The sequence below is a fragment of the Melampsora larici-populina genome (genome assembly GCF_000204055.1).
Source record: "Melampsora larici-populina 98AG31 unplaced genomic scaffold MELLAscaffold_76, whole genome shotgun sequence".
Classification (NCBI taxonomy): domain Eukaryota; kingdom Fungi; phylum Basidiomycota; class Pucciniomycetes; order Pucciniales; family Melampsoraceae; genus Melampsora; species Melampsora laricis-populina.
This window is the reverse complement of record NW_006768840.1, coordinates 76,809-101,884: the sequence shown is the minus strand read 5'-3', so window position 1 is coordinate 101,884 and position 25,076 is coordinate 76,809. Positions and strand designations below refer to the sequence as shown.

Here is a 25,076-nt window from a genome sequence, read left to right as displayed (position 1 = left end):
GGTTGTCGATTGAACACCCACACCTTTACCAACCGGCGTCTTCACCCTGGCTGGTCAAGCTTCAGTAAATATCCTTACAGCCTTCCTGATTGTGACTGATCAGATCGCGCAGAAATGCCGCTGACAAAGCCCCTGCCCCTTCCGCGCTCACCTTCTACCAACGCAGTTGCGCAAGGGGGTTTAGTCAAGCAGACATGGTATAAGGCCGAGTAAGGCTGTAGAAGCAAAGTTGGCTGAGCTCATAAACTGAAGGCTTGTGTGATTTTCTCAAGCTTGTCAACTGAAATCGTCTATATAATACTACAATCAATCAAGGCTTCAAAAATGGTGTACAACTTACGACCAAGAAAAAATATGACAAAGAACTCAAATCATTTCAAAGGTTCATCTGATCCTTCACATCCTATCACTTCAACCTCAACCCCGCCTTCGCACACTCACGGTCAAGGGAACTTGTCATCTATTCCAGCCGAAATTAGAGAAATGATCCTGAACAACATTCCGAACAAAAATGATGATGACCTTCGAGGTATTCAAAAGTTTCAAAATCCAAGCCGAAGTCAGTAAATTTGCTTGAAAATTCCTCTACCCATCTTCATCCACAACCAGTTGCACAAACCTAGTTTTTTTGCTTTTACATCCAATATCACATCTATGTATGATCATATACTTTGCTGACACTATTGCTGCACTCGTCTGAAATTTCAAAGGTCTTCCCTTGAAGGAGATTCGATCACTTGCCTCTGCCAGTCGTGCATTCTATCAAATATTCTCTCCTTATCTTTTCCAGGTAATTTGTTTCTATCATTGTCATCCTATTCTATTCTCATAAATCAATAACTGATGTGATGATTTTGATTCTGCATTCCAGGCCTTAGATCTTCAAGGCTTTACGGTCGATAGATTGCAGTTTACACTTGACGAAATCATCAAAAGGCATTCAGTTCATGTCAAAAAAATGCGGTGGAGAGTCGCAGACTATGATTCAGTTCAAGAGGAGCTTAAAGAACGGTCGCATACGCGGGAAAGTAGTCAAGATTCATCGCATACGCAGGAAAGTAGTCAAGATCCATCGCATACACGGGAAAGTAGTCAAGATCCATCATGGCATTCACAGTGGGATCTCAAGTCACGATCTGAACTCTTACTTAGAATCCTACAATCGTGTCCTCATATCACCGATCTCGACATAGATCTTGATACAAGACTTTCCATACCTACTGAAAATTCTGAAACATCAGACTCAAAGAACGTTCAAAACTCTTCAAGCTCAGCAGACAATCCAATGCGAGTCTTGTTTATTGAACCCATCACTCAACTTACTTCACTCACTCATCTTTCACTCACATCTGCTTATCGGGGACCACCCTACACTGAAACCTTTGTCGCCGAAATCATTGCCCATCTTCATCAACTCAATTTTTTTAGTTGTACTGGGATTGATGCTATACATCCGAGGCCTTTGGAAGATCAACCAGCTAATTGTCAATCACCACTTGGAATTCATCTCGCTTCGCTGACCAGCCTTGTCGAATTAAACTTGCACAGAGCTGAATGTGTGGACTCCAGTTGGAGTCAACTTGATTGGAAAAGTTCATTGAAAGTGTTATCATTGGTATATTGTCATCGAGTCTCAGTACCAGCCTTACATAGATTCATCGAACCTTTTAGCTCAAGCTTAACAACACTCATATGCAATAACCTGTGCAATTTTGCTTATGGTCAGTTGAACCCAGTGGCAAGCCCCATTTGGGGTGACATTGAAAATGACAAATATCGATTCGAATTACCCAAGCTAGTCAACTTGGAGATCTCACACTATTTACCCATCCAATTCGCAAGATCCTTTTGACATTCAACAAAGCTCACATGGATCTCATTAGGTGACCCGCTCCAAAGCAAAGACGATTTTGAAGCTTTAATCACAGATAAACTTTGGCCTAAGCTGAAAAAGTTTGAATTTCCTGATTATAAGCAAACTTTTCTTTCGCCCGAAAACTTCAAACATATACAAGAAGTGTGTCAAGAACATGGCATTGAGATGCTCTTTGGTGGAAAAGTTTATGGTGAGCATGAGGATGAGGATGTTTTTGATGAAGCCATGTTTGAGGCTTTTGTGAATGAACATCAGGAAGAATTGGACGAACTAGCGTATGGTGGTTATGAGGATTACGATTATGAACCAGAAGAGTATGATCCATATTAATGTTTTGGTTCACCTCACAGTCCGTATTGATTTGGTTCAGGTGACAGATTTTCTTTCAGGGGTGCAACATTTGCTTCTTCCAAACATTGACATGTAATTCAACACTAGGCACAAGGTGCTGCTGGCCTCCAGTGTGAGAAGCTCTCCAATTTGTTTTTTTCTTCTTTCTCTTTGAAATTAATTTTGTCGTGGCCCAGTTGAGATTTGCTACGGTGTAATTGATGAGGGTAGCACCTCGTGGGCAATTGCCGAATGAGTATTAAGACCAGTATGTGGTCAAATTACAAAAACAATCAAAAAGTAAAGTATACCATGGAAGTTGGAACTTGATTCTTTCAAAGTGAATTGACCATAAACACATTTCTGTGCAAAAAGAAGTATGTATACATTCAAAAACTCATTAAATCATCCTCAACCCTTTCCCCCAAATAAAATCACTCATTCCCCCCCAATTCCATGTATAAAAACTTTTAACCAAACACATATAAATATAAATATATATATATATTCTAACAGTTAACAACAATAAAGAAAACCAACTTAAGAAAAAATGAAAATCTAGCAAGCCCTAAGAAAAAAAACCTCATCACAAACTTAAACCACAAAAAACATCATAAATCTAATCTCTTTGCAATCACAAAACATAATATATATATATATAAAACTCGTATATTTAAAAGAAATCATAAAAAAGGAAATCAAAAAGAAAAGAAAAATCATAAAAAGGAAAGGAAATCAAACAAAAAGAAAGAAAGAAATCCTATAAAAGTTTAAATCCTTAATCTTTTACCTGACTAACAATTGCATAGGCCGTTAAACTCATCAACGCAATTCCAGCCGCCGATAAATAAGGAAGTAATGAACCCTTCTTATCCAACACATACACGTCCAAAGAGTAAAAGAAAATACGAAAAATGTCAGCCTCAAGTCTTCAATCATATATGCAAAAAGTGATGATTTCATTTCAGAAAATAGAATGTAGTCTTAGGATTACTCAAGAGAGAGAAAAAAAAATTGATATGATATCTGATCTTTTACAGTTAGAAGTATACAAAGCAAAGGTACAGAGAAAGGGATACAATCGAATCGAAAATGAAGTCTCAAAGGTTGATTGATTTATACAAAATCCGAAAAAAATGGCAATGCAAGAATAAAAGATTAAATTTGATTTGGTCGCGAGGTATATGAGATGAATGGGTGTTTTGCGTATCGCTAAGTAGGTTTAAGTTCATAAAGACTTGGAACCACTCGAGACGGCGTATATAGGATGAATAGAATCGAGAGGAAAATGAAAAAAGGATCCAAAGAAAGTGATGTTGAGAAACAAATATCAACGCACATCAATTAATGATCTACCCACTCCTCCTTCTCGATCTGTATTATTTGAACGTCCATTTGAAGTTCTTCTATCTATCCTATCTGATGTTGATGTTTGAGGAAGATTACCGGATTTGGGATGTGTCATCGTAGCATCTGAAGCATCTGAATGTTCATCAATCAACAATCGATTGATAGGATCCAGTTGACCTGGAGGACCATCATCATCGAATTGGTTATGATTACCAATTCTCCTTCGAACTTTCTTGGGTGATCGACTAGGCGATAAGATCTTAGTATCATTTACGGTCTTTGGAATCTCCCGGTTGTTCAAAGCTTCTTGTACGTTCTTACTCTTTTTCTTCATAGTTTTCGATGGTGATGAAAATGAAGATAAAGGATGTGATGAATTACTACCAGATGCTTGAGGATTGTTTTCATTCTCATTCTCATCATCATCATCACTTTGATCTTCATCTACTTCTTCATTCCTTCGTTCTTGCCAATCCTGTATCACTTTCAATAACTTTTGTCTTTCTGCTTCCCAACTTTCTTGTTGTGTTCTCCATCCTTTTTCGATTTGTTCTTTCCATGATGTCCATTTATTTTCAACTTTTTTAATGATATCTTCTTCTGATGATTGCATAGATTCATAGTGTTGCTTTTGCTTTTCTTGCTCTTGCTTCAAGTATTGTATCTCATGTCTCAATTGATCAATAGTCTCTGTCGACTGACGTTGCTGTTCAACTAAGTTTTGACCCATCTTGATCGTATCTTCTACATGAGTTGATATTGCTTCGATTTTTTCCGTGAGCTTTTGGTTTTGCTCGGTCAGAGATTCTAGTTGATTGGCATCGATCGGGGAGGCATTTTGAGCCGGTGACGATATTCCATTCGGTCTCAAGTGAGTCTTTTGAAGTGAGTTTGTGAGCCACGTAACAGTGTCATTACTAGCCAAACTACGGCTATCGTCATCGTCGTCATCATCATCACCACCACCTCTACCCATTTCATCTTGTTGACGTTCCTGAAGTTCAAGCATCGCAGCCACAGGTGAGACCCTACCACGCATATGTTCTTGCTCCTGATCAACGCTCGAAGTTTTCAAACTTGAATGTTTATCCTGCCTAGTAGATTCAAGCTGATCACGTAATTCCCCTACTTCACGTTTCAATTGTTCATGCTCGCCCATCAAACCTTCTAAAGTTTTCATTTTTTCAACATGAGTGGTCAGAGAAGCTTGAGTTTCGGCTAGTTGAGCTTGAAGTGCGTTTGTTGCCTGTAGATGAGGTTGCTGATGGTTCAAAGGTGGGATTCGACCCCCATAAGGTGGTGGAAGTGGTGGTGGTGGTCCAGCACCACCACCAAGTGTGTCGTGAATTTCATTCATGGCTGAGTTGAGGGTACTGAGTTCCTGACCGGTCGCCCTAGACTTTTCGAGTTCACTCTAATCATTCAGTTCATATGCATGAAAGAAATCAGTTAACAATTTCATGGAAGAGGTTTCAAATTTCGATCCCAATAAGATGCTTACTTGTAACCGATTCAGGACATGATCAAAACTTCCACCTGCAAATACTCCAGGACGGTTCGCTCTTCGGTTCACTCCACCGTCAGTACCATTAGCTCGATAGAAGCTGGAGAATGGATCAACATGATTAGTGATATAACCCAGAATGAGCCTGAATTGAAAGATGAAATGGAAAAAGGCAGATTGTGTGAAAGACAAATAGAAAAGACTATAGATCATCAAGAGATAGGAAAGAGGGTAAAACTAACTTTGAAGCAGCAAGAGCATCATCCGGATTAAGAACAAGAAAGACCTTTGTAGAAACCTTGTGATGAACTACAGATTTATTATCATCTGCAATGATATCGATCCCGAATTCGACTACATCATCTGTATGTAGCTCAAAGGCTTCAGATTCAATACCTTCAGCAGATAGTCGTTCTCCATTAATAAATGTTCCATTTGAAGATTTAACATCACGAATAAGAACCTAATGAAGAAATCCAATTCAATATCAACAGAAAAAGAAACAATAAAGATATTTTTCAAAATTGACTTACTTTTCCATCTTCAGTCCAAACTTCAGCATGAGCCCTACTTAGTACTTTAGAATCGAAAAAACCATTTGTAGAATTAGGTACAGTTTTTTGATTAGTTTGACGACCGATTTTAACTTTAGCACCATTTGGATTTAAAGCGATTTGTTTTGGAATAAAAGTATCATTATGTGGATGTAAATGTAATGCTGGAAAGCTTAGATGATGTGATTGAGATGATTGAGGATTGAAGTTATTTTGATTTGGAGGATGTGGATGTAGAGACATTTGAAGTGGTCCTTGAAGTTTGAAGTTTGATTGAGAATGAGAAGTTGAGAAGTTGAGTTAATGAGAAATTCAGAATTAAAGAAAGACAACTTTACAACAACATAACTCACTTTTAATCGATCGAACACAATCACTCCAAAACTACATTCTCAAAAACTACATTCATGAAAACTACATTCTATTTCAAAACACCCTCATCCAAATCAAAATCCAACACAATTCATCCTGGATCATCATCATATCACCCATATCTTGGAAACAAGATTCAAATGAACTCTATCAATTCAGATATAAAAAAAATTGACATCCTTTCCAACCGGATAAACTGGCAAGATTTAATTATGAGACTGTTGTAAAACCTTACTCAGCATATACACATGGAAAAGAAGGAATATCTGATAGGTTCAAGAAAAAAACTTTGTATATGCCAAGGAAAAAATCTGAGATCTGATGATCTGAACAAGATTTTTGAGAAACCCTTTTTTTCAAGTGTACATATATACTCAAGATCATCTCAGACTCCACTCTCAAATAGAATTCGACAAAAGACTCGATTGTCAAAAGCAAATCTCTTTTCTTCGAATTTAAACTTCAATGTCAAGTGAAATACACAAAGAATTCCTCTACATTCAATTCAAACCAATCACAAAGAAAACCATTTCAATCAAACTAATCCAGAGTTTTAATTTCAATCTTCCCATATCAACTTTCTTTGAATCGACTGTACTTAAACATATAAATGCATCATCATACAAAATAACACTATCACTTAGAATTTTTTTTTTCGTTTCAAGAAAACATACTTCAATATATTCTCAAGAATTCCTTTTTAATAAACAAGATCAATCCCATGATGTTCAAGCAAATACAAGTTTTAAAAGAAAATGAAACCGATTGTAAAAAAAACATAAAAAAAAAGAATGTCACATATCTAAGTGTTCTTGGTAAAGAATCATCTTTTAAGATGGAGATTTCGCTAATCTTAGAATCGCAGCAATTCTATTAAACCAACAAAATCCCCACATCATCAGTTTCATCGTTTTGAAAAATCTCATCCTTTTGTTTATAACAGAATTATAATTGACAAAAAAAACTTACCCTTGTAATGCGATTTCAGCATGACCAAGTTCACCAACCATAGAACCGACTTCAATACCCATAGCAGGATTAAGATTTCTACTTTCATGTTCCAAAGGTGATCGATGATCATGTTCAACTTCATTAACATTACCCATCACCAAAGGTGTATGAGTCATACTTTGAAATCCCGACATGAGATTATTGACAGGTTTCTTAGGAGTAATGATTTGTGGGTTGATGAACCTTTTAGGTGATGGATGTGATGAACTTAATCCAGCAGCAAGGTGTGAACAAGTCGATCTAGATCTATGATCACTAGATGGGATTTGATTACTTGTTCTTGTCACTCTTACTTCTTCTCTTCTTTGATCACGGTTCACAAATTCATTCAATCCTAATTCTTCCATCATCTCTCTTCTTCTTCTTTCATGTTCATCTTCTACTTCTACTAATCTCATCTTTAATTGACGTGCACGTGAATGATAAGTTTCATCCAATTCCAAGAAAGCTGATCAAAAGAAACTCAAAATCAGTACAATGAACAGATGGACGTGAGAGACCGATCACCTGACTTACCTAGCATCCTGTCTCGATATTGACTAGGCAAAGCATCTGGAAGACGTTCGTTTGTAGAAGGATGATCAGGTGCTGGATAATGATGATGATGACCCAATCGTACTCCACGAGGTGATCCTTCAGAATACCTCTCTGAATGTAATGAACATTGCTCCCGAAGACGTCTAGGGAACGCTTGATCAAGATGAGCAAAAGACGACGGAGGATCCATACTGGTTGGATGATTCGATGAACCAACAGGTGATGGAAGTTGCCAGTCTTGTTGACTAAGTGGAGAGCAAGGTTTTTTATCTTGACCTGAGTTAATTTGGGTGGAGGAGTGTAGTAGTGAGTCGATGCAACGATGTTCAGAGCCTGGAGGAGATGTGGAGATTCTTTGATCAGAACCAGAAGCGATCGGCTGTTCATCAGGTCGAGTGGATATGTCTTGTTCTGGCTTCGATGGATTCAAGTCATGGGTGTGGTGAGAATGATGAGAAGTATTGGAGTGATGAGAATGATGAGAAGCATTGGAGTGATGAGAATGATGAGAAGCATTGGAGTGATGAGAATGATGAGAAACATTTGAATGGTGCTGAGCAGAGTGGAGCTCATCATCCTGAGCTTGTATCAAGCATGATATTGGACTTTGAAAGCAAATCTCACGCCGTGGAGAATCACCCCAAGTCTCACTACTCTTCATAGTGTGATCATTTCCAGGTTGACCCAAGCTTTCCCTGTGAACCGAATCTTGCCTCTCATGAACTCCTCTCGAACTTTCACGCCCAACACTACCAATACTACCAGTGCATGGTTGATGGTGTCTTCCATTGTTGTCCATACGCGTACCTGCGTGCGAATACCGTAAGGCGCCAAAATCTAGATCTTCAGTGAAATCGTTGGTGGTATCCACATCGTCATACTGTAAAACGTGATCTGATTCGGAACCGTAAGGTATCATTGGATAAAGCGGGGGCTGATTGAATACCAAAGGGCGACATTGATCAGGGGACTGTGGAAGTTGGGTAGGACTGGCAGATAGGGGTGGGCCAGATCCAACTCTAGTATCATTCTGATTTGTTCCAGTCTCATGCAGATTGTTCGAGTCATCCCTATGGCCCTCAATCGGAGATAATGCTGAATCAACTTCTTGCACCTGAGAAAGTTGGGCTTCTTGATCGTGACTCATGATCAATCGATCGGCAGCTTGTAGCAGGTTAGCTCCATTGAACTCAAGTCCTACATCCGGGGATGCCAAAAGACGATCGACACCCGCCTCAATACGATCGATCTCGGGGTTTAAGTCTGGTATGTTATTGTTTACAGAGGAGCATCGAGTCTATATCGTGGGATGAGAGCGCAATCCGTCAGATTCATGGTCAGATGTCGAAGAAAAGGACAGAAATATACTAACACTAGATCTGGCTGTTTCGGACGCGGAAACAGCAGCGGGAGACGCTCGATGTGTTGAGTTATCCATCAGTTGAGCGCTTGACAAGAAATTCGGTCGATCATCATTTCCAACACCGACCGTAAGATCTGGCTGTGACCTAGAATGACGTATGGGTGCCCGTTCATGGGATCCAGCCCCGGGTTCATTTGGACTCACAGTTTGTGGTTGTGTATCCTCGTTCGACTTGACTAGTGAGGAGTTTGGACGAGACTTGAGAGTATCCATCATTTCATCTAGTCTTACCAGTTGAAAATCATAATGATCCTGAATTTTTCGGAGACAGGACCGGTCATCTGTTGCATCTTTAGTGAATTGAGCTTCGATAAGTTCAATTGCCCGATGGAAGGCTTGACCGACTTGCTCTAAAAGCTTCAATCGATCTTCTATTGTTAATTCAGGTGGATCTACAGACTCGTTCAAAGCGGCTGTTGTGTCTTCATGCTCCTGGAAGCCTTGCAATAGCGCATCAGTTTCCAAATCAGTCAATGGCGACAAGCCAAGTCCGATTCGAAGCCCGATGAAACCTAATGCAGCCCAACCTGCGTGATTGTTCTTTCCCTCATTACTGATCACCTCACTCATGACACCTAAGCTTTCTCTCCACCGCCCAAACTTTTCAAGGTAATGAGCCCATTCAATCTTATATTTCATAGCCTCACCGGCCGTTCGACTGTTGAGGATGGCTTTCCGAAGTCCGATGGTTGCATTGTGAGCCTGTTGCTGTTTTTCGGATTCGTGTTCCGATGTGGGTGGGATAGCTGGATTTTGTTCTGATAACGCATGTAGCTGAGCCCATGCTTTGCCCAAAGATGACCAAGCCCATGGGTCAGTGGAACTCATCTGAAGACTAGTCTCTAAATGCCGAATTGCTAGCTTGATACCGGCTGCACCTGCATTGCAGGATAGGTAAAGGATTCCTAGGTCTCGGATCAGAGTAGGATTGTCGTTATCAGCTTGAAGTTGTTGCAAAATCACTTGCTTCTGCTCCAAAAACTAGAATTTTAGCACGAGGTTCAATACAATGGGCGAAAAGGATAGGAAGAAAAGGATAGACATCAGCTCATCAGTTCTTCATATATGTGCGCCAAAGAAAAGTTGACACGTACCTTTTCTTTCTTTTCTTTTTCCTGGCGCCTTCTTTCATGCTTTTGAGCCATTGTCTCAGAGCGCAAGTGTTCGTCCAATTTTCTCTTTTCACGTTTCTCGCGTTTCAATCTTCTAGCCTCCCTTCGTTTTCGTTTTTCCTCCAACAGATTCAAATCCTTCCCTTCCTTACCAGTACGCCCCTGTTCCGGCAAACTTGTTTTGATCGGGCAGGTAGTAGATCGAACCATCACTCTAGCTAAAGGCGCAGATTGCACACGATTTGTCGAGCTCATTTTCATCAACTGAAGACTATGCAAATCAGCCTCGTTCAATCGGTGGACCAACGAATTATTCGGTTGACCATGGACGACATGTGATTCAATTGACCTGAGTGAATGCATTGACGGACGAGTTGAGAGAGAGAGGCAAGATGTTACCGTTGTAAGGGATCTCTCAGTACGCTCACTGGGTAGATCAATCCATCGATGGTCAGAAGGGATGTGGGATAAGATTAATAGAGGAAAAAGATGAGTCAAAGTTTCAAAACACAAGGAGCGAATTGCAAGGAATGAAGTCAATTACCTAAGTGGACTCAGCAGATGGGATTCTAATCCCCAGGTGTTTCCCCAACGGTCTTTCATTCCTCTCCTCTCTTCGCCGCCCAGACCGATCACACGTTTGAGACCACCAGGAAGGCTAGACGAGGCACCGTTGTCGATACCGGCCTGATAACCTTTCAAGGAGAGAGCGAATCGATCATCGATTCCAGTCTTCAATTTCCATTCATCCATCTCATGTCGATTGAGCGAGTCAGCTGGCGGTGCTTTACGAGCATGGGTAGGTAATGATGGAGGTGGATTGATTGTAGTCCGTTGCGTTCCAGCTGTGCGCCGCGCAACAGTTCCTAGACTAGCCACCTGGCTAGGTAATGGTACAGACACCGAACGTGGATGAGGAGGTGAACTGGCGCGGTCCTCAGTTTGTGTCGGTGTAGTATTTAGATGTGTAGGTTGTGAACGACGTTGGTATGAGTCAGGAGTTGAACGAGACGAAGCCTGGATGCCAGATCGGGATGAATCGCTAAAGGCAGTGACAGGGGCATTCATTTCATTTGAAAGATCCGCATACTCTTCAGTTTCATCAGCTGGAATAGATTCTATGCGGGTGCCCAGACCTTCTAGAGGTGATGAAAAGTGTGAAGTGGCGGGATTGGAATCTTGATTCGGATCATGCGAAGTGTTATTACTACCTACCAGCCCCATCAATTCGATCTGGGCCAGGAGAGACTCAGCTTGATCAAGTTGAGCAAGTTCATGAGCGCAAGGCATATCCGAATCACGGCCCTGATGACCAAGCCGTTGATCCGAAGGACTCATCATACCATATGTGATATGATGATCACCAGAATTCCTATTGGACTGTTTCAAACTCCAACTGCGCTCCGCTGCCATCTCAGCGGTACGGTCTTCTTTGATAGGTGAAAGACCAGATTCCTCGGAGCTTTGATCACTAAAAGTGTTAGGGTGGTCATTTGTGGGTGTCTTGGTCTCGTTTCGCATCGTATCCTGGGTTGGAGTTGGGGGACTAGGACTGGGCTCTGGGAGTCGAGCCTGTGGGGTGGTCGCGAGTGCTTGTTGTAAGCTCATGCGAGCTCGGATAAGCTGTTGGTTAGCGAGATCCTCGTGGGGATCATCAGTCGATGATGAAGTATCGGTCATGTCCTTGTCGCGTTGTTCGTGTTTCAGAACAAAGGGTGAAGACAGGGGACCAAGACCGTGTTGGTAGGGATGTTGGCTGTGAGGCTCCTCGGGTGTCAGGTTGTCGTCGGTTACCATTTCGCCGGTATGATCCCCGATGACTGTTCCAGGGCATATTCGCGGCGGCATCGCCCTTTGATCGTTGGTATCACAAGGTGACAGTTGAGACAAGTTGCAAGCCAATCGGCCATTCGCAATACCAGCTTGTGTAGTCTCAGATATCCACTCATTTACACTAGCCACTTCACTTGTGATTTCAGTGATCCCTGGTTCAATCTTAGACGCCACACGAGAAAGCGGGGCTGGATGAAGAACTACATCAGGTGGTGCTGAGACTTCATTGTCCAGGAGCTGGGCTTCGTCGTGACCGTGATCGACGAGAGAGACAAAGGAGGTATTGCCAGATATCGTTAGCGCTGGGTCCTTCATCGAACCTTTACATGACCTTCGCATAGTCTCCATATCGGGAGAGTGAGATTGGGATGAGCAGGCCGTCTCACGAGCCCATTTTTCAGTTTCACGTAATTTGGAGTGTTTCTTCTGTAGTTCAGAACTCGAGGTTATAGCCGCTTGCCGAGATAAGTTATCATTTGATAACTTTAGAGGTCCTTGCTCAGTCTGTGGGGTTTGAGATCGCGAATGTTGTTTGGATAATTGAACCTCGCCATTCGAAGGAGTGGATCGAGCGCTTTCAAGCTGTGGATGTGGGTATTGTAGTAGTCCATAGACTACCGGTAGGGGTGCACCAGCCATACTCTGTATAGTTTGAGATGTGAAGGGAGCAATCCGATCGGCGTCGTCTTCCGATGTGAAACCGCGTTCGATTTCAGAGTTATTGGTGGAGGAACATAAGGAGTCTTGCCTGAAGACTCTAAGTCGGCTAGTACTTGAAACTGGAGCTTTTTTCTTTTTTGTGAGATCAGCGCGGGTTCGGAGTTTTGAAAGCAAAATCGGACAGAATGGAAGTGATGGAGATGGAGAAGCTGAATGAAGATCGAAACCGCAGCCTGAATCTAAAGAAGGTCGATGAGTCAATATCTCTTGAGGGGTAGATGAATCGTTGGGTGATCGAAGGTGTGAAGATCGGCTGCTGGTACTTTTTGATAAGACTGGATCACAAACTGGCTGTGGCAGTGCTGAGTCTGGAGGTAAAGGTTGTTGGGGAGGATTGAAAGTTTCGTCTCCAGTATGGCAAGAGGATTGAATGAGGTTCTCTTGTGATTGATGATGAGCGATTGGATATGAGGTTGGGGTATTTGACGCCTCGGACTCTTGGTAGGGTAATCGAGCAGTACTGACGTCGAAAGGGTGATGAAAACTCGAGCGGTTAACTGAAAGGGGTGATGCGTGACCAATCTTATTGATTCCAACTGGGATGGAAAGAGTCTGAGGGAGGGGCGAAGAGTTGTGGGGCGATGTATCAACGTCGGTCGAGGGCCCGGTATAATCGCAGTGACTGATCAAGCGAGCATGAGGAGAAGCAGGACTCTACGAAGCGAAAAAAGTACACTGTCAGTACTAGGACGAAAGCACCATGATAGGAAACGGATTGAAGGTGAGATCTGAGAAATTACCTTGGTTACACTGGGAAGAGCGGAATCCAAAGATTCAGTGGAGTGAAATTGGATCAAGTCAACGTCAGTCATTCTTGTCGGTGGGCTCGGTAGACTTGAAGGATATGCAAGGTGAGCAAACGGAGGATGAGATTGAGTTTGGTCGGCCAATGGAGGGTGATCGATTAATTGTGCCGTACGCTGGTGAGTTGACAATGGCTCATTGTAGTCTGTCCCACCCGGAGGAAAGGGGCCAGACAAGCCAGGCTGTCTAGGTAAATCGTCTTCAGAAAGGTTGAAAGGCCAGCTCAGAGTCAAGACCTGATGTTGGACTTGCGTCTGGAAATCACAATTGACATCGGAGAGCTCTCGAGGACAGTCGGTAGTCTGAGATCGTTGATTCGAGGGTGGAAATTGTTGATGAAGCTGTGACAGCTGTGCTTCCATCCTATCGCGATCATAGTTACACGAGGCAGACATCCTGCGAATAGAGACCGATTGGGAACGATCGACTAAAAAACTGTTGACGTGATCGGAGCAGTGAGGTGATTTGACATGAAAATTGATTGGGAAACAGTGGTAAGTGGTGTTTTAGATCGATCCAAACGGAGGGAAATTGACGAGAGCATACAGTCAGTTAAAAGAGACTAAAGATACACAACACAAAATATGCAACTGAGAAATCGACAAAGAAAAGGTCATCCAGAAAATAAAAAGTTCAAGGGAGAAAGCGGAGATTAAGCTGACTTGACTCTCTCCTTAATTCTATTTGCCTTGAAGATTATTTTGAATTTGTAGGTTAAAACTTTGTAATGTCGGCTTTGTCGGATTCTATTTGTGAAGATAGGTTTCCGATTGACGGACTGCCAGTTAATGAGACGAAGAGTGTGAGTATATCTTCTTTGTTTGTGAATGGGAAAAAGTGTTTCTTACAAAAATCAGTCAACTCGTTCTTGATTTCTTGTTCTTCAATTTGTATATGAAATGATATTTTACCCATCCGAACAATACGAATTTAACTTTGTGATCAATGATGAGAAGAAATCAGAAGTATATCAAACAAAACAAAGACAAACAATCTGAATTATCCTCCAGATACAATCTTCATATCATGGATGTTTTAAAAAGGACGCGCGTTATTCTTTTTATTCTTTTTCTTCCTTTTTTTCCTTCGTTTTAAATACTTCAAGTTATTACAATTGTAAATGCCTGTGGTGTTTTAAAAAGGACAAACCGGAACGAGTTAGAACAAGCTGCGAATTACAAAAATAGTATTCACATGAGACCAAACAGAACTCACATCACAGTCACAACAGTCCTCGCTAAAGCCAACTTGTACACATTCAAATTAAACATTCATAGTGATCATAACCGATCCGAGTCCATGCGTTTCAGGTAGCTAGCCGTAGCCTGATGATGAAAGAAATGAATCAAAGGTGCAGACGATTGAATTTCTATGAAGTAGAGAGCCTATTCTGCGAAGAGGAGTCGTCTGATAGAGCTAGGAGATACAAGTCTTTGGAGGTACCCAAGCATGATTGACCATTTAGAAGTCAAACTTGACAAAAGGTAATGAGAGATTATTCCAGTGAATAGTCAACAGAACTTCACAGGAAGCTCTTAAGTAGTCTCTTTACTTTGTTATAAATTCGTTTGTTTCTTTTAAAACTTGTAAACATCTTATCCGGACTTCAGTTCTGTCTTTCATCTGACTGGTTCAAAAGTGGCACGACGATCTTGATGTGGCATTTGTTATTTGGTAAATTCATGATGAACTCAAATATTCGATGTCCCTCATGATCACTTGTAGTTTCTGCTTCTTTTCAAGCTTCTTGGGCGTTTCGAATCAAAATCTACCAGAAAAGGGCTTATAGAATCGGTTCAAGATGAAGAGAATTGTGCGGCCACCCAAGGTTGTTTCTGCGTTCTTTCAAAGTGCGAAATTGTTCATCAACTGAGCCAATATACTCGGAAACAAGAGTTCGCTTCGACTTGCAGGTGCAGACCACAATACCCTCGTTGCTTACGATGCTTCAACGCTTGAGCCTCAACCCCAAGCCTGGAGTTTGTCTATAATTTGTCAAGGAGCGCAAAGTCTTGATCTTCGTGACTGCCTTGACCTTTTTGATCAGATAATTCAAGGCTTGAACTTAGAAATACATATCTTCTTCAGGAGCTTTGGAAACAGCAGAGTCTTGATAAGATTTTGAAGTCATTCTATCAAAGAAACCACTTACTCATCTGGTACTAATGTTCCATTACCAGTCCACACAAGTTCCTCTGAACCGGATGGAAAACGTCAACTCTCCTCAATAGCGAGCAAACACGTAGTAGGCGTATCTGATATTCAAAGTCAGACACTACATCGACCTGAACAATCAATCCAAGGAAAGCATTTTAAGATCCTTTAATTACTTAGCATCTATTTTTTCAATCGTTTTCTAATACCTCTTCTTACTAGAAGCTTAAAACATGGTATCATCCGCAGAATTACGCATGATTGACTATTTGACCAATCTACCATCGGACGCAAACCCTTACCTGAAAGCAGCCAAATATCTTCATGACCAACTTCAGGTATAGCTCAAATTTTCTTATCTCGACTAGTATTCAAACTCATTCACTGTCCTTACAGGTGTTTCGGACTCCTGTGTGGGCAAGGTGTATCAACGGAATCATTGGGATTTTGTTTCTCATGTCAGGATCCATTTTCGGTAGTCTTTAAAAATATGGATCTTCACGCAAAAAAGTACTCATACTCTTATACTTTTCTCTTCTCGTAATCTTATCATCAAGTCTTTTAATTCAATCCTGCAAACTTATCGTTAATCGTGTCAAGACCAAAACATTCTATCTTTTTAAGCTGAATACACGTGAGTTTCACAAAAACTTGACGGTTCAACATCTTCCTACCTTTAGGCTTGGAATGATAAAAGCGTAATACTAAAATTGATTCGATGAACATCTCAAATTCTCCCGCAAAAGTCGGGTTGATCAAATTCGATGGGGCAAATCATGGTTGTGTGGCCTATAGTTTTTGCAGTATGGGTAAGTCGTCTTGGACCTTTTAAAATTTAACCATCTTTTTACGTCCGACTGATCTTTTGGATTGTTTTACGGAACAATATCAGCCATGCTCATTGATATCATCTGTACAGAAATGTCGTTGCTCGGCTGGATATCCCGAAGGGTCGTTATCTTTATATTTGCTACGAGGTCTGTTTTAGTAGGTGTATGCGCCTGGTAAGTTTGTACGTTTTTTCATGAACTCACCAAACGTTAATCTTACATGTCTTGTTATACGATTACAATTTGCAAGGGGTGAGCAATATAGTGTTCTATGACATTCGAGCTCAATGCTGATGGCATTGTCAAAATTCTGTTCAGCTTTTCTGTGGCTCTGCATTTGTCATTACGCCGCGGTGAAGTTTGATCCTCTCAAATCTCAACGACCAGGAAAGGAAAAACTCATCTCACCTGTCATAATCTGGTCAATGAACCTGGCTTTCTTGGCAGTGATGTTTGGTCCATTCAGTCAGTCTTGGAAATCTCTCCTAAAGGGAAGAGATGCGGATGAAGAAACTCTTGTCAACTGAAATAAATCTCTATTTGATCTCTAGTTCCGATGTACTGGGCAAGCTTCAGTATTGATTCTGAATTTGTTTACATTACAAAACATCTTTCGCCGATCCTACAAAACCTATCGGAGGCAGGATCAACGTACTCTCCTACGACATATAATAAGTTGAATCTGTTCAAAATCTTGATCCCCGCGAAGGATCTGATTCCTCATGTTGTTGGTCGAATTTCTCACTTTCCACATTATCATCCTGCCGATATGCCCTGCTAACATTTTCTCTTCAATCAAAAAATCTTACCTTTTCAGTTGCGAATCGAATACTGCCTTCGAGCTGCACTTATCGTTTACCTCGTGGATGCAGTGATAATCTCTTTGGTGAGGCGATTGACTGATCTATGATTGACCTACTATTTTCTTGAAACTCAAAACAAAATGTTGGTTTCTAGACATATCCGATTATTCTCTTTTTGGTCTTTCGACATTTAAGGCAATATAATGAAATGAGCGAAAAAGTCAGGTCACAGAACAAATCAACAGCAGAGAGAGGCTTTGTAACATGTATATCAGCTCTAAGTTATGTGGCTCTGAATGCTTTGTTGGTGAGTGACAAAAGTTAATCAGAGATGATCAAGCGTACTGATTTGTTAAATTCTATACAAATCATTAGTTGAGCTTTCGAGGCGGTGGTTTCCTTCAAAATACTGCTTGGTGGCTTATTTTTCAAACTGTGATTTATTGATTTTGTTTCGGTTCATGATATATATTTTTCAATGAATCATAAATCTCATTTGATTTTTTCATTGATTTCTTTAGGGATTGTCTATTCCAGTTTTGTTGGCGTGTTTTGTGTGAGACCCTAGAGGAAACCAAGCTTTTGAATCAGGTTGATTGGAATTTGTACTGATTGATCTTTTTTTTTGATTTCTGATCTTTTTGCTTCCAAAGTACTATTCAAAATATATCTTCTAGTATCGAGTTGAAAAAGCAGCATCAAATCAAGAGTACGATTATAACACTCACTATAAGCGAACTCAAATGAAATCCCAAGGTCATTTTCTTTTTGGTAATCATCGAATTCGTCTTTTCTCTTCGTCCATTCCAGGTCATAATTCTTTTAAAATTTGTTCATGTTACGTCAACTATCTTTTATGACACTGACGGACTTGTCAATAGCCTTTATATTAATTAGATCAGGGATAACCCATGAATGCATCTATCATCATATAATCTATCACATCACCAATACAGCAGTGACGCTCATTACTACCATGTTATTCTTGACTATTTTTTCTGACTCCCAAACATGACCAAATGACCATGTAGCAGTAATGGCACATCCCTAAGCTATGTGGCAGCTGGCACCGAAGACCAATGTCTTGACTGAGGAATCTCTCAACCCTCGAGGGCTTCTTGGCCTGATAATACGTATTGTTTTGACCCAGGAAATACCTCGTTCACATAGGTGGTTCTCATACTCATACACAGAAAGACAGCTGTTATTGTGGGCCTTGTTACACTGGTTCACCTGCCTCTGGACATTTGGCTAGTAAGTAGATCTAAAGTGATGAGATCCTATACTTTGTATCCTATCAAGTTTTCATTGGTCCTCAAGATCAAATTCATAGGTGTGTAGCACACTTCTTAGCAACTAAACCTGTCCACATGAATTGTACCCTAATCAAAACATAATCTACTTCCCCTTGTTGAGCTGCCAATTTACCTGTCTGTCTGTGTGAATGATCCAATCTTCAACTAGGCAGATCCATATTCAACAGTGAAGGATTATACATGGGTTTGGAGCTTGTTTTATAACATGTGTGATCAATCATAATGTGTGAAGGTGCTCTCATAGAGTAGCTTTCATAGGTTTGACCCTTGGGAGCTAAGAGTTGAGGAACTAGCAAGGTTTCTGTAAATGTGCTAGTGGTTTTTTATTCAAGAATCTACAAAGAGTTAGGCCATTGCTATTTGCCGCCCGTAGAAAAGCCATGTAGGTGCTGTCAAAAGAGCACCCACATGGGTGTTATCCATGAAAAGTGCCTACACATTTGAGAAAAAGAATGTAGGTGCTATTGTCTGGTGCCTACATTGAGTTTTGCATATGTAGGTGCTACAAAAAAGCGCCTACATCCAATTTTGCTTGTGATAGAGCACCTCAGACTCCTGACTGGTCTCTTACAATCATCCATAATACCTTTTCAGAGAATTTTTGGAGTTGCAATGAGGATATTAGTGGATGAAAAAACCTGTTTGAGTTGAAAAGAGGATATCAGAAGACAAAAAAGCCATTTTGAGTTGCAATCAAATTTTTGGAGGACAGAAAAACCTTTTGGAGTTGCAATAAGGATATCAGAGAGCAGAAAACCCAATTCAAGTTGCAATTAGGATATTGGAGGATGGACAAACTCATTTGAGTTGTGATGTACATATTGGTGGGTGGAAAAGATATTGTGAGTAAGATATTGGTGGACATCAAAACCATTTTGAGTTGCAATGTAGGTATTGGTGGACCTAAAAGATATTTCAAACCAATATCCTAATTGCAACTCAAAAAGGGTTTTCTGTTCTCCAATAACCTTATTGCAACTCAAATTGGTTTTCCCATCCCCCAATGTCCTAATTGCAACATCAAAAGGCTTTTCTGTCCTCCAATACCTTTATTGCAACTCCAAAAGTTTTATTTGTCTTCTGATATTCTCATCACAACTCAAACTTGGTTTTTTGTCCTCCAATAACCTAATTACATCTCAAATTGACTTTTCTGACCTCCAAAGTCCTCATTAAAACTCCAAAAATGCTCTGAACAGATGTCATAAATGGCTGTCAGAGACCAGTGAGACGTTGCAGGTGCTCCAGCATGACCAAAGGTGGATGTAGGTGCTACAAAAAAGCACCTACATTTCAAATAATCATGTACAAGGCACTTTTTGCATCAAAAACAGCGCCTACATTGCGGATTTCAGAGCCAGTACCCACAATGCAGGTGCTTTTTTTGTGGGAAACCTGCCTGCAGAAAACCCATGGGGACAGCACCTCCATGGGTTTTCTGCAGGCAGCAAATAGCAATGGCCAAGAGTTAACATGTCTTGTTCCAGGCAGAGGCTTGTGTACCACTTACCTTCCACCTTCAAACCATCATGGGTGGGTCTCAAAAATGTCATACATCATAGTCCTCTTTATGAACACCCAAATTGAATAAAACCTTAGTTTCATTATACAACTCATTGTATTATGCATGATTCTTACATACAGTCCATATCAACCTACCATATCAACGTCACTGTGCGCATTGCTACATTTCTATATGAGATCAAGAAGCTACATACATACTCAAACAATACACCTTGCTACATACTCAAACAATAGATCTTATGGTACCCTCCTCCAAGCTACTTCTATATTACTTATGTTAGCATTGAGGAAATCTATCTCTTCTTTGGGGAAAGAAGTGATGATCAAATCTGATGATGAATCAACTTCTCTTTGCTCATCGTTCTCTTCTGCTTTTGCAAACCTTGAGGTGGATGAAAAGGTTCCAAGGCCTGGTTCATGAAATGCGGGTATGAACCCTGCGAATTCAGAATGAAGATAGATCAGTGACCCGACGTTCATGAGAGTTTTATGAGTGAGAGCATGGGAAGAGAGAAGAAAGATAAAGTTAGCAAAAGTTTGTAGTCGAGGAATCGAGATAAAGAGTCTTACATAGATATCCTAGGAGCGTGGCATCTGGTAGCAGGGATGCGTGGTTCTTTCCAGTCGATCCAAGTACTATTCTCAATAGAATCTCCCGATCAGCGTCGATTTTGATTCCACCAGAAGCATCGATGTTCTTTCCGCCTTTAATCTTCTTGAACACAGGTGTCTCCTCAGCTGTGGGCCAGGCTGGAACATCATAGAGTCGAACGGGCGTAAGGTAACGAGATTGAGATGCGATTGGCTCTTGGTTTTCGTTATCATGATCAGAAAAGCTGTTTGAAAGAGTTTCCTCCAGCTGGCTATCATCAATGTGAATCATGGAGCCGGATGTAGAGGTTTCCGTGGTGTATGTGGTTGAGATTGACGCTCGACTACCTGGGACTCGGGTTAGCTGGAAAATGGGGAATCATTCAATCAAGTTGAAAATTATAATGACCAAGATAAATCCCCTAAATAGATTGATGGCTTACCTCTACTGAGCGTCTCTCTGAATCGATTGTCTCAGGTACGCTTGACGGGTTTTCAGCTGTCAAGGATTTCGGCTTTCGCAGGGGACGCTTCTCTTGGCCGAACGAAGCAAATGCTTTTATCATCTCATCCTGATCTTCCCAATCCTGATCGTCATTCTTTCCTTCAAAAAGGGGGCGAGCAGTTGACACGTCGGGTGCGTGGCTCGGGTGACTGGCAGGAAAAGCGTAGTTTCTGTGGTTGGGAGGCTCATTTCCCTTGTCATCGCGCGATACAGGGGGATGTACTATGGGATAACATCCCGATCCTCGAAGCCGAGATTCCTGATTTCGAAGGTCGTGTGCATACGAGTCTTTATATCTCGCTAACTTACAAATATAATGACGGATGATCAAGATTAACAACAGTTGACAGAGAGAGTGCTTTCAATGTTAGAGAGAATCTACCCACTTGTACAGCAACCTTGCCCTTACTTGTAAATACTTTTGCGTATCTTACTGTTTCAGGGACAAAGACCTTGATCCATCGTATCTCAATCTTTTGTGGACCCGCTATGGTATTATGTTGTGGTCCTGGGGCAGGGCGAGGATCCTTGCCCAAGAGAACGTCCCCCCAATATCGGATAGAACGCCGTTGAGACGGAATACTTATACCATAAGGTACTGAGTTTGGATCGGCCATCCTTCTGCTTGTGTGGAATTGGAAAAGAGATAGAATCTTCTCGGCCATTCGAGTCATCAATATAAGATCCGAAGTTTGATCTTGTATTCTGACGGATGGGAGATCAGATGTTTCCACTCGGCGCGGCGTTCGCAAATCATCTACTATTTCGGCGACGGACTCATCACGGAGTGGCGCGCCCTCTACTTGTATTGATGTATCGGCTGGGGAGGTTGCTTCCTTCAATCGTGTTCGCTCACTGTGTACGGATGCCACAAGGCTCATTTTAGCGTAATCTGCATGAATCTTTCAGATGGAGAACATATGCTACCAGCCTATGGGGAGCGGGTTCTACCCTTACTGGTTGTGTTCGCGTTCCTGAACTCAAAGTCGGCTTTACGGTACCAGATACTTTATAATCTTCCTGACTAGCTTGAAGATCTCTGTCGACAATTTCGGCCATGTGAGACTGTCAAAGGTGCAGTATTGTAATTCAGTCTTAAATCAAGACCGAAATGATAGTGTAGATGACATACATGAGAGGATTGAGTCTTATCTGTAGTTGCTTCATCCAGTTGCTGTATAGATTTGATGTAAAGATCTTTGAAGCGTGGCGGCTGGGGCAGAGAAGCCAATGTCATCAGGTAACATACAGTCATCGTACCTGACCTTCCCTTTCCAGCTATTTGAATTAATTGCGTCAGATTTAACCTCATCCTTCACGTGATGAAAACCTAGGAAGTATACCTTTGCAATGAATGACTGCTATGTTGTCCGCCGCGGAGTCGAGGAAGTGGCTTATGTTGTGGACCTGAGGTTTGTTTAATCGAGAGAACAAACATAAGTTCCAGTCAAATGAGGTACGACAAGACATGTACGAGGACCCACAAACAAAGGGATCATCGAGAGTGGTGGGGCATGGTGATCGGGAAAAGGGAACCGTCGAACTTGGTTGTGGAAATACTGAAGAAAAAATTACGTCAGCATGACTTGAAGCATTCTGCGGATTATTGAAATCAGCGTATTCACGACAGATAACTATCAAGATAACGATTTACCGAGGCCTCATACTCATTTTCCTTCCGGGGACAAAAGTTATAGATCCGATAATGTTTGTCGTGACGTGCTTCCAGCCATCTTCGTACGTCTTTCCTAAAATGGTGACCATAAAACTTGACTTCAGACATTGCTTGTGGGGAAATCCACTCATCGAGTCCCAAATCAAATGTACCTCACCTGCGATTTCTGTACAGACTCTCAAGTCCGCTAGCAGGATAGCCCATTCTGCAAGGTTGCAAAACTTGTCAAAAACGGTCACCTAACCATCAAACCAAGGGAGATATTGGATGTTCGGATGACTTGCATGATGATCCTATCGGTGATATACGATAAATCTAGATCTGTGCCCAGCTCTTGATCCACCAATCGGCTCTTTTTGCCGCTGACGATTTCTGTCATTACAGACTGCGTCAATAATGATGAAGACAAAGGGTTGATAGAATTGAGATGATAACTGACTTCTGATACTGTCGAAGTTCATGTTGGTGTCCTGCAGAAATCCTGTGTCTTCTTTCCCTCCGGACTTAACACTTCAGAACGGTGACGGTGATGAGGTTGAGTGAAGGTGTGTTGCATTGAGCTTGAGCAGGCTTGAGCGCTATCGTCTATGTGCTCATATTTACGTCATAGCCCCGCATGTATTGCAGGAGTTCCCAAAGCCTGCGGCGGTATAGTGGGAACCATCAAGAGCCACTTAATCGGATAATTTTTCAAAAAAGATTGCCAAAGTCACAAATATCACTCAATTCAAAAATCAAGATATTTTTGGGGTCCTCTTGTTCAGGGCTATTGAAAATATCCTCAGAAGACCAATTTTCGAAGTTCTTGTTTTTTTTATTCCTGACGGTCAAGGGTGTACCAGAGGAAAATCAGATGTTTGTTGTATGTAATTACAAACTACCCGGTCCGTGGCTTCTTGTGTCTTGATGGTTCCCACTATACTCAACAGTCCATTTCTGAAGGTAGCACAGGAGTTGTGTAATGTTACACACACAGTTAGGTTTGACAGAACCACAGGAGTGTGGCACATTTAGAGGAACCGGAAAATTGTGAAAGAATTTCAGAGTACCACTCGCTTTTCTTTGCAAATTCGATTAGACTCTATAGGGGCTTCTAAGCTACTAAAAAAAATTGAGACCCACCCACCAGCCCGGTGCTGAGAAGCCCGAGGCTCCTGAGTTCTGGTCTCGCCGCTGAGGAGTGGATGGTCAAGGTTTTACACCCTAGAGCCTACATTTCCTCGGGGGGGGGGGGCAGGACCCCTGATAGTCCCTATAAAGGTCCACTGTGTCAAAACTCAATTTTTGGCCCTTTTAGCTCTGAGTGGATTTGCTGGCTTTTGCCCAAAATCCCATTTTGGCTCCAATTTGACCACATACATTTGAAAAATGCACCAAAGTGTGCCTAATTTGGCTCCAGGGAGACAACGAACATCTGAAACTTAGATTTGGGCATTTCAAAGTCCTTGGATGAAGCAAAAAAGTTGGAGAAAAAGGTTGAAAAAAGAACATTTTTAGAAACAAGAATTTAGAAAGTACACAGCCTTGAGACATTGGAAAATCCTGTGTTCATTTTTAATTTTTTGGTGGGTTGATGTGGAGCAGAAGGTTCAAAAGTTGTGTGTTGCTTGACACAAATTGAGCTGATTGGTATGAGTGAGCTCACAAGTCTGGTCTTTTCCTTGCATGGCTCTATATGACATATGTACCAAGAGTTTATACCAGATTGACTGTGGTGGATTCAGACTTTTCTTTGTAATTTAGGTGAAATTTGCTGAACTATACACACTGGATTCCCAGTGTACCTCTGCATTCCAACTACATGTACCTTGGAATTTACTTCCATTCTTCTTAAGACCACAATGTCAAATTGAACAAAACAAACTTCCTTTCTTTGTTATCTTACAGATACCACACAGGTTACAAGGACATCTGGAGAGTATTTCATCTGCATCAAAGGGTTTGCTTTGGCTGGTGGACATTTTCCTGTGACTTTGTGGAGAGTAAATGGCTTAAAATGATGTGTCTAGGTGATTTGCCAGTTTTTGGCTGGACTGAGACTGTGGCCAGTATGTCATGTGGTGGGTGCGGAGGACCCCGGAAAGCGCTAAAGGAACATTCCGACCTGAGGGGGTCTTTGGATAAGAACTCATTGCAAGGCCATGTGACACAGTACCGCATAAGTGAGTGGTGCACAAGATGCGCCTGAACAAGGGCTATCAGATGGCACACATCTGGGAGCCTCACAATATCTGGTTGCTTCGGAAATGTGT

General features: G+C 41.4%; 4 protein-coding genes across 4 annotated transcripts; 1 reads left to right on the top strand and 3 right to left on the bottom strand.

Annotated features, from left to right (window-relative positions):
- Positions 1-2,569: 2,569 nt before the first annotated feature.
- Positions 2,570-5,940, bottom strand: MELLADRAFT_79553 (uncharacterized protein; the record flags this gene model as incomplete). The annotated part of the gene is made up of 5 exons (XM_007417630.1): positions 2,570-3,071; positions 3,546-4,970; positions 5,058-5,160; positions 5,303-5,523; positions 5,594-5,940. The coding sequence occupies 5 exons, from the start codon at positions 5,855-5,857 to the stop codon at positions 2,985-2,987; spliced, it is 2,100 nt and encodes a 699-aa protein (XP_007417692.1).
- Positions 5,941-6,518: 578 nt separating this feature from the next.
- Positions 6,519-7,406, bottom strand: MELLADRAFT_75977 (uncharacterized protein; the record flags this gene model as incomplete). The annotated part of the gene is made up of 2 exons (XM_007417629.1): positions 6,519-6,856; positions 6,956-7,406. The coding sequence occupies 2 exons, from the start codon at positions 7,393-7,395 to the stop codon at positions 6,817-6,819; spliced, it is 480 nt and encodes a 159-aa protein (XP_007417691.1).
- An 8,204-nt stretch (positions 7,407-15,610) lies between these two features.
- On the top strand, positions 15,611-18,608 carry MELLADRAFT_73466 (uncharacterized protein; the record flags this gene model as incomplete). Its single annotated transcript, XM_007417626.1, has 13 exons — positions 15,611-15,729; positions 15,803-15,918; positions 15,977-16,038; positions 16,138-16,214; positions 16,327-16,389; positions 16,473-16,585; positions 16,728-16,875; positions 16,962-17,137; positions 17,228-17,296; positions 17,368-17,520; positions 17,589-17,648; positions 17,735-17,769; positions 17,867-18,608. The coding sequence occupies 12 exons, from the start codon at positions 15,814-15,816 to the stop codon at positions 17,958-17,960; spliced, it is 1,155 nt and encodes a 384-aa protein (XP_007417688.1).
- A 1,578-nt stretch (positions 18,609-20,186) lies between these two features.
- MELLADRAFT_118380 (uncharacterized protein) lies at positions 20,187-23,343 on the bottom strand (the record flags this gene model as incomplete). The annotated part of the gene is made up of 12 exons (XM_007417648.1): positions 20,187-20,490; positions 20,624-21,008; positions 21,088-21,298; positions 21,459-22,051; positions 22,107-22,214; positions 22,282-22,427; positions 22,493-22,556; positions 22,634-22,708; positions 22,804-22,897; positions 22,982-23,029; positions 23,109-23,196; positions 23,264-23,343. The coding sequence occupies 12 exons, from the start codon at positions 23,283-23,285 to the stop codon at positions 20,291-20,293; spliced, it is 2,034 nt and encodes a 677-aa protein (XP_007417710.1).
- Between the last annotated feature and the right edge of the window lie 1,733 nt (positions 23,344-25,076).